The sequence below is a fragment of the Rhinoraja longicauda genome, chromosome 33, assembly GCF_053455715.1.
Source record: "Rhinoraja longicauda isolate Sanriku21f chromosome 33, sRhiLon1.1, whole genome shotgun sequence".
NCBI lineage: Eukaryota > Metazoa > Chordata > Chondrichthyes > Rajiformes > Arhynchobatidae > Rhinoraja > Rhinoraja longicauda.
The window spans coordinates 12694319-12707627 of record NC_135985.1 but is presented as its reverse complement, the minus strand read 5'-3'; the positions used below and the strand labels follow the sequence as shown (position 1 = coordinate 12707627).

At 43.5% G+C, this 13309-nt stretch overlaps 1 protein-coding gene across 4 annotated transcripts in view; it reads right to left on the bottom strand.

Annotated features, from left to right (window-relative positions):
* Positions 1-13309, bottom strand: part of rab27a (RAB27A, member RAS oncogene family) — a 101318-nt gene that overhangs the window by 7676 nt on the left and 80333 nt on the right. For all 4 annotated transcript variants that reach the window (XM_078427209.1, XM_078427212.1, XM_078427211.1 and 1 more), the window contains 3 exons: positions 7389-7474; positions 4665-4768; positions 312-435 (listed from right to left, as the gene is read on the bottom strand). In XM_078427209.1, the coding sequence (XP_078283335.1) occupies positions 312-435; positions 4665-4768; positions 7389-7474 (314 nt within the window). The remainder of the gene's footprint in view (positions 1-311; positions 436-4664; positions 4769-7388; positions 7475-13309) is intronic.

Genomic DNA, 13309 nt, shown 5'->3' with positions numbered 1-13309 from the left:
AAATGGGCAACTCTAGAGTTGAGACCACTCGGGTAACGGAAAATCGCCCATACAAATTTCACAAATGACTACCCAGAAATTTGAGATACAGAATACAATTCACTCTAATAAAGTTTGTATGTAAAAATAAATAAATGCAAGATTTTCTTATCAAATCGCTTTTCTTGACAACACATGCAGATGACACGATTTTGCATTATGGAAAATCGCAATAGAGACCGTTTTCTAGGTACATAGCCAGCAAAATTTAGATGGAATTCAAGGACGTCGCTAAACATACATACTTTACTGGTTGGGAAGATATCACTCACCCGTATTTGTCTGCCAACTCTCTGGCATCCTCTTCTTTTACAGCCCTCTGATCCTCTAAATCACACTTATTGCCGCATAATACAATGTCTGGGTTTTCACAATATGCGTGCATCTGAAGCTGACCTAGAAACACATTTATAAAAGAGAGAAACTATAAAGGATAACACAGCAGTCAAAAGGGATACATTATCCTCCCTCAGATTACCCATCATGTGAGAGGACAGATACACACAGGGAACTCCTGCATCAATCTCCTTCCCATGGTTTATGCTCTCCCATCAAAAATACTAAATTCTGGAAAAAGTGTTTTCTTACACCAGCACCACAGTGGCTTAAAAATATTTCCCTTCTCCTTCCTAAAGTAAAAAGGTGAAGTGAGTATATTTGAAAGTTAACTGTACATCAGCAAGAGATTTGCACCATCACTCCAGAGCTGGTTTGTGAAATTTCATAGGATCAGAAGACATAGGAGCAGAATTAGGCACGGTAGCGCAGCGGTAGAGTTGCTGCTTTACAGCGAATGCAGCGCCGGAGACTCAGGTTCGATCCTGACTACGGGTGCTGCACTGTAAGGAGTTTGTACGTTCTCCCCGTGACCTGCGTGGGTTTTCTCCGAGATCTTCGGTTTCCTCCCACACTCCAAAGACGTACAGGTATGTAGGTAAATTGGCTGGGTAAATGTAAAAATTGTCCCTAGTGGGTGTAGGATAGTGTTAATGTACGGGGATCGCTGGGCGGCACAGACTTGGAGGGCCGAAAAGGCCTGTTTCCGGCTGTATATATATGATATGATATGATATGAATGATAAGTCTACTCCGCCATTCCATCATGGCTGGTCTATGTTTCCCTCTCAACCCTATTCAGAGTCGGGGTACGGAGAGAAGGCAGGAACAGGGTACTGATTGTGAATGATCAATCATGATCACATTGAATGGTGGTGCTGGCTCGAAGGGCCGAATGGCCTATTCCAACACCTATTGTCTATTGTCTATTCTCCCATCTTCTCATAACCCTTGATACGCTTACTAATCATAAATCTGTCAGTTACTGCCTTAAAGAGTCCCATCATAATGATCTAAAGCATAGAACATAGAACAGTACAGCACAGGAACAGGCCAACTTAAACTAATCCTCTCTATCTGCATGCAATCCACATTCCTCCATATCATGACATAGGTGTAGAATTAGGTCATTCGGCCCATCGTCTTCTCTGCCATTCAATCATGGCTGATCTATCTCTCCCTCCTAACCCCATTTTCCTGCCTTCTCCTCTAACCTCTGACACCTGTACTAATCAAGAACCTATCAATCTCTGCTTTAAAAATACTCAATGACTAGGCCTTCACGGCTATTTGTGGCAATGAATTCCACAGATACACCACCCTCTGGCTAAAAAAATTACTCCTCATCTCCAATCTAAAAGGTACATCCTTTTATTCTGAGGCTATGTCCTCTGGTCCTAGACTCTCCCACTACTGGAAACATCCTCTCATCCACTCTGTCTAGGGCTTTGTGCAAAGTGAAATCCCAGTGTATTCCACTTTGCCACCTGTGGAACAGTCAAGACGAATAAGATTTATGGAGTCTTCACTTTCTCTATTCAAGCTGTACCCTAGCCAGTGGCTGGTGTGTGGGACTCTCTACGGTTCACAAGTAATCCTTTTTAGAAGTGTCCTGTTTTTAAACCCTACATGGGGCTTGCATTGAAACTGACTCAGATTGAAACTTCTGAACCTCTTCCACCACAGGTGCAAGGGGCAAGAGCATGGGACCAACACATGGGACCGGGTAGCGCAGCGGTAGAGTTGCTGCTTTACAGCGAATGCAGCGCCGGAGACTCGGGTTCGATCCTGACTACGAGTGCTGTACTGTAAGGAGTTTGTACGTTCTCCCCGTGACCTGCGTGGGTTTTCTCCGAGATCTTCGGTTTCCTCCCACACTCCAAAGACGTACAGGTATGTAGGTTAATTGACTGGGTAAATGTAAAAATTGTCCCTAGTGTGTGTAGGATAGTGTAAATAGTGTTAGTGTGCGGGGATCGCTGGGCGGCGCGGACTTGGTGGGCCGAAAAGGCCTGTTTCCGCGCTGTATATATGAAATGAAATGAAAAAAAAAAATGCCTGGGCTTTCTGTGGGGGATCCACACAACACAGACACTGAATGCTGCAGCCCCATTCAAATCTTTTCAATGTTGCAGGTTCTTTGCTTTCTACATATTTTATTCATGAAATGCAGGGGGAAAAAACCCAACTAAATTTATGGCAAACATGAAAAATCTAACAGAAACTAATTACTGCACTTGGCATACATTTTATCAGTGTGCTCACCACAGGTCAGATAAACTCAGCGAATAATACATTTAAATCAGCTATGAACAAACTCTAAAATCCCTAATTGTCTCGGGCTTCCTTGTACAGTAAAATACTGAAATGTCTGTAATCCTGGCAACACTCCAGCTCCCCTGTACAAAGTACATACAACATAGCTGAGAAACACTACTGGTGAAGCTGGGATGGGGGCTTGGGATAAGCATCTTTTAGTTTAGAGATACAGCGCGGAAACAGGCCCTTCGGCCCACCGAGTCTGCACTGACCAGCAATCCCCGCACATTAACTCTATCCTACACACGCTGGGGACAATTTACATTTATACCAAGCCAATTAACCTACAAACCTGTACGTCTTTGGAGTGTTTAACAATGAAGATGGCAGGAGCACCATCACAGCAAGAAATGCAGCCAGAGATTAAAGTAAAATGATTAAAATACTGACAATAAAACACAAGAGGATTTTTTTAACAATTCCACATCATATCAACATCCAGGTGAAGATGCTTTCATTCTCAGTACTTGTGTAATCTCTCAATATGTCCATGAGGTCAGCCAAGTAATTAAAGATGGTTTGTGTTATTAAAATCAGTTTCATTTTTATCAGACATTAAATAAATCCTGACAGTGCAAGAATACTGGAGAAAATGACATGATCATTTTGCCGTGGAGGTGGAGGGAGCTAAAGAAATAAAACAGTGATAGACTCAAAACGCTGGAGTAACTCAGCGGGACAGGCAGCATCTCTGGAGAGAAGGAATGGGTGACGTTTCGGGTCGAGACCCTTCTTCAGACTACTTAGGGATAAGGGAAACGAGAGATATATAGACAATGATGTAGAGAGATAAAGAACAATGAATGAAAGATTTGCTAAAAAAGTAACAATGATAAAGGAAACAGGTCATCGTTAGCTGTTTGTTGGGTGAAAACAAGAAGCTGGTGCGGCTTGGGTAGGGGAGGGATAGAGAGAGAGGGAATGCCAGGGTTACTTGAAGTGAGAGAAATCAATATTCATACCACTGGGCTGTAAGCTGCCCAAGTGAAATATGAGATGCTGTTCCTCCAATTTGCGTTTAGCCTCACTCTGACAATGGAGGAGACCTAGGACAGAAAGGTCGGTGTGGGAATGGGAAGGAGAATTAAAGTGTTTAGCAACCAGGAGATCAGGTAGGTTCAGGCAGACTGAGCGAAGGTGTTCACCGAAACGATCGCCCAGTTTACATTTGGGGTTTCGCCGATGTTTAAGAGTCCACATCTAGACAAATGGATACAGTAAATGAGGTTGGAGGAGGTGCAAGTGAACCTCCGCCTAACCTGAAAGGACTGCCGGGGTCCCTGGACAGAGTCGAGCGAGGAGGTATAGGGACAGGTGCTACTCCAGCACTTTGTGACCTTTTGTGGAAACTAGCATCTGCAGCTCCTTGCTTCCACTAAATACAGGAGCAACTCCATGCAAAAAAATAAACTGTGGCTCAGACAAGATCAGCGGAGGTAAATGAACAGACGTCTTTTCAACGTGGGACCCAATGGGGAAAAGCCCAATCACTTCCAAGAGAATGTATTGCTAAATATCTGTCTCTCGACCAACAGGCAGTGGTAAATTAAGGCTAAAATAAAAAAGTATGGAATGCAAAGATTTTCCTTGTGTCCATCCTATCCACTTTGTACTGATAGCTACACATGGTTTAAATCCTCCATTCCCACAAACTTCAGTGGCCAAGAAGGTGAATAGACATTTATCTATGCTGCTGTTGACCAAGTTACAAGGACATTGGATCAAAAGTCTAGATATCTCCAATCTAACAGAGCATTAATGCACTACATGAACCAGTGCATATGTCAACCACGTCAAAGCACAAAGAAAGCACACACACACACACACACACACACACAACCAGTGCATATGTCAACCACGTCAAAGCACAAAGAAAGCACACACACACACACACACACACACGTTTCAGGCTGAAGCAAACAGATGCAAGCTTGAAAAACAAAGGAAAATAATTCCCCAGCGAAACTTACTTATCCAGTTTCTGACGTTGAGGAAACTTTGCTCATTTGTCAGGTCAAACAGCAAAAGGAAACCCATAGCATCTCTGAAGAAAGCCGTCGTTAGGCTACGGAACCTGGTGGCAGAGAAAAACCTTTATAAGTTTGGAAAATACCGATCCAGAAGTGAAAGAAATGTGGCCATCAAGCAATAGGAGCTGCTGACTCAGGGAGCTGGAGTTGACAGAGTTCAAGATTACCAACACGGTGACAACTATGGTCTGGACGTCTTTCCCCACCTTAATCACATTTTGCTCAGCCCCACACTCCCTTACAATAACGCCTGCTCCCCTCCCTAGCAGTCTTTCCTACCTCCTGCTCAATAACAATGGTCCCTTCACCAGGAACTTTCTAAACTCAAGTAGTTGTACAGACAATGGCTACAGCAAATAGTGTGAGGGACCATCCCCCCACCCCTGGTGGAACCAGACTCCAGTCCAAACCTTTCAGTCATTTCTATATCAAGACAGTAAAAGCTGAATATTCAATTAAGACAATTATAAATTATATTATAGGAGCAAAACAAAATCCAAGTGAGAGTGGGAAATGCCTTTAGGAACCTGATTACGACTTCATCTTGTGCTTTGGGCTTAATGAATAGTTGGAGGCTAAAGGTGGTAATGAATCATTACCACCAGCACGGAAACTGGCCTAAGCCCAACTCCTCTATGTGTACCAAGATGCCCATCTAGGACAATCCCATTTGCCCATGCTTGACCAAATCTTTAGAAACTTTCCTATCCATGTAACTGTTCAAATGTTATTGTATCTGCCTCAACCATATCCTCTGGCAACTCGTTCCATATAACAGTATAACAGTATAACAGAGCTTTATTTGTCGTTCGGTACCGAAGTACCGAACGAAACTACATAGCAGTCATAGAAAAAAAGAACACAAGACACATAACCCCAACACAAACGTCCATCACAGTGACTCCAAACACCCCCTCACTGTGATGGAGGCAACAAAACTTCCACTCTCTTCCCCACGCCCTAAATTAAAAAGGTGCCCTTCAATTTCCTTTTATATCTTTCCCCTCTCACTTAAACCCTATGACCTCTCATGCTTCATTTCCCAACCCTGGGGGAAAGGACTATGTGAATGCACCCTATTTGTGTCCCTTGTGATTTTATACACACTTATAAGAGGGAGGCAGATTAGACTTTATTGCCTTCCATCACAGTGAGGAATGTGGGGAATCTGATGTGGCGGATGTTTATGTTAACTTGTTTGTAGTATTGTGTCTTGTTGCTTATCACTACCTTAATTGGTACACGTGACAATAAAAGACCTTTGAAGATCACCCCTCAGTTTCCTGTACACCAAGAATAAAGTCCTAGCCTGCCCAACCTCTCCCTATAGCCAAGGCACACAGGTCCTGACAACATCCTCGTAAATCTTTTCTACATCCTTTCCAGCTTAATGACATCCTTCCTGTAGCAGAATGAACAAAACTGAAGACAATACTTGCTAAGTGCGGCCTCACCAATGTCTTGTACAACTGCAACATAACGTCCCACCTCCTGTACTCAGTACCCTAACTGATGAAGGCAAGTATGCCAAACACCCTCTTCACCACTCCGTTCACCTGTGATGCCACTTTCAGAGTTATATATGGATACGTAGATTTATGGATAGTAGGTCAGCTGATAGAGGACTTACTATAATTCATAATTAATGCAGGAATATATAAATGAGTGGTTGGCAGTCAGTGCATCTCAGTGGGCCAAAGTGTTTTTTTCCATAACGTATCTTCCTATGACTCCATGAAATAATTTGCAACAAATACATGTCCCTTTAAGACACAAAACCCCAAAAGAAGAAAACGTGCTCCTAACTACAGCTAAGTTAAAATCCGCACTCAATCAAAAGGATAAACGTGCCACAAAAAAATGTCAGGGAAGCCTAAAGACTGGGAGAGTATCAGCACTCTGAACACAAGGATCAAAGGGACTGCCGACTGTGACAGTAATCAGGGGACAGACAGTGAAAGCTTCTTTCAATCTGTAAAAAGAGACACATTTGGCAGAAGTTAATGGGGTCCCGAAGATAGACACAAAAAGCTGGAGTGACTCAATGGGACAGGCAGCATCTTTGGAGAGAAGGATGGGGTGATGTTTCGGGCCAAGACCCTTCTTCAGACAGTCTCAACCCGAAACATCACCCATTCCTTCTCTCCAGAGATGCTGCCTGTCCCGCTGAGTTACTCCGGCTTTTTGTGTCTATCGTCGGTTTAAACCAGCATCTGCAGTTCCTTCCTACACATTAATGGGGTCCCTTGGTCCCTTACGGACCAACATTGCACAACACTGACGCAGCAACTAGGACCTACTACGGACTTTGTTTTGTTGTGCGACGTACTCCAGTTTGGCTCTACAATCGTCTGGTTACCTAGTATTACTGATTATTAATTTCTTGTATTATTAATTACTGTATATTTATTTGTGTTTTTGCCTTAATAGGGCTGTAAAGCTGTAGCAAGTAAGAATTTCATTAATCCATTGCTGGTACAAATAAATAATTAACTCTCCTAACTCTTGTTTCTTTGCCCAGTCATATATCAAATGAGGACAGGCCTGTGCCCATCTGTGCAGCTGGAAAACAAAGTGGCATTTCAATGTTAGAAGTTAAATACTCATCCCTATAAATCTTAACTCGTGCTGCATGAATAAATGATTTGCAGGATAAATGCCCACCTCTCCTGGCCAGCTGTGTCCCAGAGCTGGAGATGAATCCGCTGCCCTCTCCCTGCACTGCCGTCTGGGCCGCTGGGCTTGTAAACCTGGGTGAGGAATGACAACTTTGATTAAAGATCACATCACTAGGTTACAACACAAGTGTGCCAAGTGAGAGGAGTAACACCAAGTATCCAGATCTCTGGAGAGAATGAATGGGAGACGTTTCGGTTTGAGACCCCCCTCTCCGGAACATTGTTTGGATTAGAAGGTATTGGCTAGAGATTGGACAAACGGATTGTTGGAGGCTGAGGGGAGACCTGATAGAAGGTTTTAACATTGAGAGGGTGGACGATCAGAACATTTCTCCAGGGTGGCAATGTCATAGAGGCCAGAGCTTTAAGGTGAGAGAGGCAAGGTTTAAAGGAGATGTGCAGGGCGTTTATTTTGCTCAGAGAGTGGTGGGTGTCCGAATGTGCTGCTGGGGTGGTAGTGGAGGCAGGTATGATTGTGGCATTTAAAAAGCTTTTGGATAGGCACATGAATATGCAAGAAATGGGGAGATATAGATCGCATACAGGCAGAGGAGATTAATTAAGCAAGGCATCATGTTCAGCACAGACATTGTGGGCTGAAGGGCCTGTGCTGTACTGTTATGTGTTCTTTAGATAATAATTTGGAAAGTCTGAGGAAGAGAATTCTTGCTCTCAAAGGGAGTGCATTTCAGATCTCAACCCCATGAAGAAACCTCTTATTCACATTGTGCAATCTAGCAATTATTTAATGGAAAACCTCAATGGCTAAAAGTGGTGCTCCCTCCAGCTCAGCTTGCTGGGGCCGAAGCTGATTACAGTCCACTCACAGCTACAGGCTGCAATGGCAGCTACTCCGCCCACTCAGGCAGGAGCAGGACATGGTGGATGGAGCAAGGCAGCAGCTCAGATGTGACTGGAAGGCACTTCCAAACCTTCAAACACGTGACAGGGTTGGAGATAATGGGAGCAATTCAACGAGACACTTGCGCAGAGAACTGTGAAGCTACAAGTCAACCACAAAGCTCTCCACGTAATGAGCTCCAACAGTAAAGACAGGAGAGTGGCTACAACCATCCACAAGGCACAATTTGTGAACAAGAACAGAGGCTCACCTTTGGGGTCATTTTAAAAGACTTTCTATGTAAATATGTAAGAAGGGGAACTGGGGAAAGGAGAATCGTCTTCTTAATAATGCAAGATCCAGCCAAGAGAAGTCATTGAGCCTGCCAGCGCCTGGAACTAAAGTAACATCAACAAAGAGGTGTTCACTGTGAGGGATCAAGGGCACCATTTAAATGGCATTTACAACTCATGACACAAACCCCATTCCCTCAAATCATCAACCTTCATGTCAAAACAAGCAGCGATCAAATATTTGCCAAAGACGGCAACATTTACCCCCAATCATCTGAGACATGGTGCGAACTGGTGAAGAGAAAGAAGGATGCTCTTTAAGTACTAGTACATGGTCCGTCTGCAGCTACAACTTACGCCGACGGTTAGAAAGTAGAAACAAAGATCTGCGGATGCTGATTAATACACAAAAGGACATAAAGTGCTTGAGTAACTCAGCGGGTCAGGCCGCATCTCTGGAGAACACGGATAGGGGATTCGGCTCAACACCCTTCTTCAGACACGTAACATCACCTATCCATGATCTCCAGAGATGCTGCCTGACCTCAGAGTTACTCCAGCACTTTGTTGAGGAAGGATATTCTTGCTATTGAGGGCGTGCAGCGTAGGTTTACTAGGTTAATTCCCGGAATGGCGGGACTGTCATATGTTGAAAGACTGGAGCGACTAGGCTTGTATACACTGGAATTTAGAAGGATGAGAGGGGATCTTATCGAAACGTACAAGATTATTAAGGGGTTGGACACATTAGAGGCAGGAAACATGTTCCCAATGTTGGAGGAGTCCAGAACCAGGGGCCACAGTTTGAGAATAAGGGGTAGTTCATTTAGAACAGAGATGAAGAAAAACTTTTTCAGTCAGAGAGTTGTGAATCTGTGGAATTCTCTGCCTCAGAGGGCAGTGGAGGCCAATTCTCTGAATACATTCAAGAGAGAGCTAGATAGAGCTCTTAAGGATAGTGGAGTCAGGAGGTATGGGGAGAAAGCGGGAACGGGGTACTGATTGAGAATGATCAGCCATGATCACATTGAATGGCGGTGCTGGCTCGAAGGGCCGAATGGCCTACTCCTCCACTTATTGTCTATTGTCTATTGTCTAGATGGTTCCCCACACGCCTCGTGACTGCACTCCTTTACACAGACAGATACAGTAATGACATCTCAGCACTAACTCTTGGTTTCCACCCAGGGAGGAATTATCTCTGAGCAATACAATAGCCAGCTTGACGAAGAGCGTTTTATTGTCATATGTCCCAGATAGAACCATGAAATTGTTACTTCCTGCAGCACAACAGAATATGTAAACATAGTACACTAAATATAATAAACAAAAGAGAAAAAAAAGTTCAGTGTGTGTGTGTATATACACATACTTACAAATACACATACGTACACACAAAAAACAAACGATAGTAGTGCAATAATAATAATAATAATAATAAGTCTATTGTAGTTCAGAGCTTATTTGAGGTTGTGAAGTTTCATGAAGACCAACTGTGTCTTTTTACTGGCTTTTCTGTAAAGAAAAACACCTGTGACATTTCCTCTATGTGTTTCCCATGGTTAATTTGACCTGCTTGGTTAGAGATGCCATTAAGCTGGAAAGGGTTGAGAGCAGATTTACAAGGATGTGGCCAGGATGCGAGACTGAGCCAGGGGAAGGTGGGTAGACTAAGACTTTATACCTTGAAGCGCAGGAGGCCGAGGGGTGATTTTATGGCGGTGCATTAAATTGTGAGGAGAATGGACCAGGTGAATGCATCGAGAATGGGTGAATGCACAGGTGAATGCATCGAGTCTTTTTCACAGGGTAGAGGAATCAAGAACTAGAGGGTTTAGATTTAAGGGGAGAGATTTATTAGGAAGCTGAGGGGCAACTTTTTTCACTGAGGGAGGTGGATTTATGAAACAAGCTGCCAGAGGAAGTAATAAATAAATGCAGACACTGGCTTATATTAAAGATCTTTGGAGAAAATTTCCTCCGGAGATGCTGCCTGACCTGCTGAGTGACTCCAGCATTTTGTGTCTAACTTTGCCAGAGGAAGTAGTTGAGGCACGTACAATAACAATGTTTAAAATGCATTTAGACAGGTACATGGATAGGAAAGGTTTTGAGGGATATAAGCCAAATGTTGGCAAACGAGATAAACATGGATGGGGCACTTGGGTTGCCACGGACAAGTTGGGCCGAAGAGTATGTTTCCATGCTGTACGACTCCGTGATTCTATTTGAAAAAGCAGATGGAAGTAAATGAAACTATGTCGGGGTATTTTTATCTATGGGCTTCACACCTGCCAACCTGCACCTGAACATTGTAGAGTCGTGTTTGGGGAATGTGGAAATTTAAAACAGTGACAAACAATTTCCCAACAATGGATATTTTTAATGCAGAGATAGATAGATTCTTGATTAGTACGGGTGTCAGGGGATATGGGGAGAAGGCAGGAGAATGGGGTTGGATTCTAATAGAGATAGATAGATCAGCCATGATTGAATGGTGGAGTAGACTTGATGGATCGAATAGCCTGATTCTGCTCCTATCACTTATGATCTTAACTGTCAACTAACCCAGGCTTTTAATGTAGTTTAAGAGCATGGTTTTACCAACTACAGCGCGCTTCCAACTTGCACAAATAAAAATCTTTAATGATGGATTACAGTGGGAAACAAGACTGTAGTTTCCAAGGCAACGGCATGCAGCGAACATTCTACATTATATGTTTCATACATGAAAACCTCTGGTGATTGTGCCATCTGGGAGACAAGTTCACGCGTAGATCGTCCTATAGTTAATGGAGACACAACATCACTCCTAATGGATCAGCCGCAGCTTGGAGTGAGCCCCTTATGGCAAGGCACCAACAGAGACCAACGCCTATTAACAAGGCCATTAGCGGTGCTTAGTGAAATCAATAGAAGCAGAATGAGAAATCAACCTGCAGAGCAAAAACATTCCTCGACAAAAATATAAATATCATTTATTCAGGGGAAAAGACTAGCATTTGTGGAGGGTTGGAGAGGGAGAGGGAATTTAGCATTAAAACGGTGAGAGAATTGCTAAACAATGTCCAAATCCAAAGCAAACACCTCGGGAGAGGGGTTGAGGGGATGGATTAAGGATGGCAGCTCAACAATAAATCAATTTCAAGATTGGAAAGCAAGGGAAATAGTGTACCAAGTGGAATGCATTTTTTGAAGCATAGTATTAAATACTAAACCAGGGATTTTGGTTTTAACCAGCGTCTGCAGTTCTTGTGAAGGAACAAGCAGATGCTTGTTTAAACTGAAGAAAGACACAAAAAGCTAGAGAAACTCAGTGGGACAGGCAGCATCTCTGGAGAAAAGGAATAGGTGACCTTTTGGGGCGAGACCCTTCTTCAGACGGAAGAAGTCACGCGGGGTCATAGTCAGAAGGAAGGTCTCGACCCAAAACTAACACCTCCAGAGATGCTGCCTGACCCGCTGAGTTACTCCAGCTTTGTGTGTCCATCTGCAGTTCTTTGTTTTTACAAGGTCTTTGGTATATAACTAAGCTGAAAGGAAAGCAATAAGAGGGCCAGTTTTAAACTTGACGTCTCACACAGGCGGATAAATCCCATATGTTTAGAGATTGTGGCTACAAGTAGACTACATGCAGATGACTCATTTCCACATGTGCGTGATTAAATTCTCCACTTCAATCATCTCCTAGATGTGGAATTGCCTGCAAGGTGCCCAAATAGGATTCGATTATCTAAAGAGCAACATTTTTAGCTCCCTAATGTAGCTCCCTACATCAATGAAAGAAATCTTCACACATTAAAGCAAGGCAGGGGGTGGCAGTGCAGGGCAGTGGGAGGATGCAGCTGGTAATGTCATTGCAGCGTCGCCCAAGAGCGTTGGTGCTCCTATTCCAGGAGAGTACAAGTAGAACTTGTCCAAGGCACAATTCCATGATGTGCCTATGCAAAGCCTCAAGCTGTGATATACAGCAGGGAATGGAGCAATGATCTGAATAGTTTAAGTTTGAAGAGGACACTAATTAGAGTGATATTGTAGATGGATGCCAAAAATTGTAGCAGGATCTCGATCGGTTTGGGAGGTGGGCTGAGAAATGGTCGATGGAATTCAAATACAGAGAAATGCGAGGTGTTGCATTTTGGAAAGTTGATCCTGGGCAGGGCATGGCAGGGCTCTGGGGAGTGTTGTAAACAGAGGGATCTAGGAGTGCTGGTACATAGTTCCTTGAAAGCAGCATCACAGATAGATAATGTGGTCAAGGTGGCTTTATGCACATTGGCCTTCATCAGTCAGCGTATTGAGTTTAAAAGTTGGGAGGTCATGTTACAGTTATACAAGACATTGGTGAGGCCACATTTAGAGTATTGTGTTCAGTTTTGGTCGCTCTGTAATAGGAAAGATGCTGTTAAGCTGGAACGGGTGAAAGAGAAGATTACGAGGATGGTGCCAGGGCTCGAAGGCCTGAGCTATAGGGAGACATTGTGCAGGCTAGGCCTCTATTCCTTGGAGTGCAGTAGGTGATTTTATAGAGGTAGAAAAGATCATGAGAGGAATAGAAAGGGTAAATGCTCAGAGTCTTTTACCCAGAGTAGAGGAATCAAGAACCAGAGGACATGGGTTTAAGGTGAGGGAAGAAAGATTTAATAGGAACCTGAGGGGCAAGTTATTTTTTTACACAAAGGGTGTTGGGTGTATGGAACGAGCTACCACAGGAGGTAGTTGAGGCAGGTACTATCACAGTGTTTAAAAAATCATTGGGACAGGTACATGGAG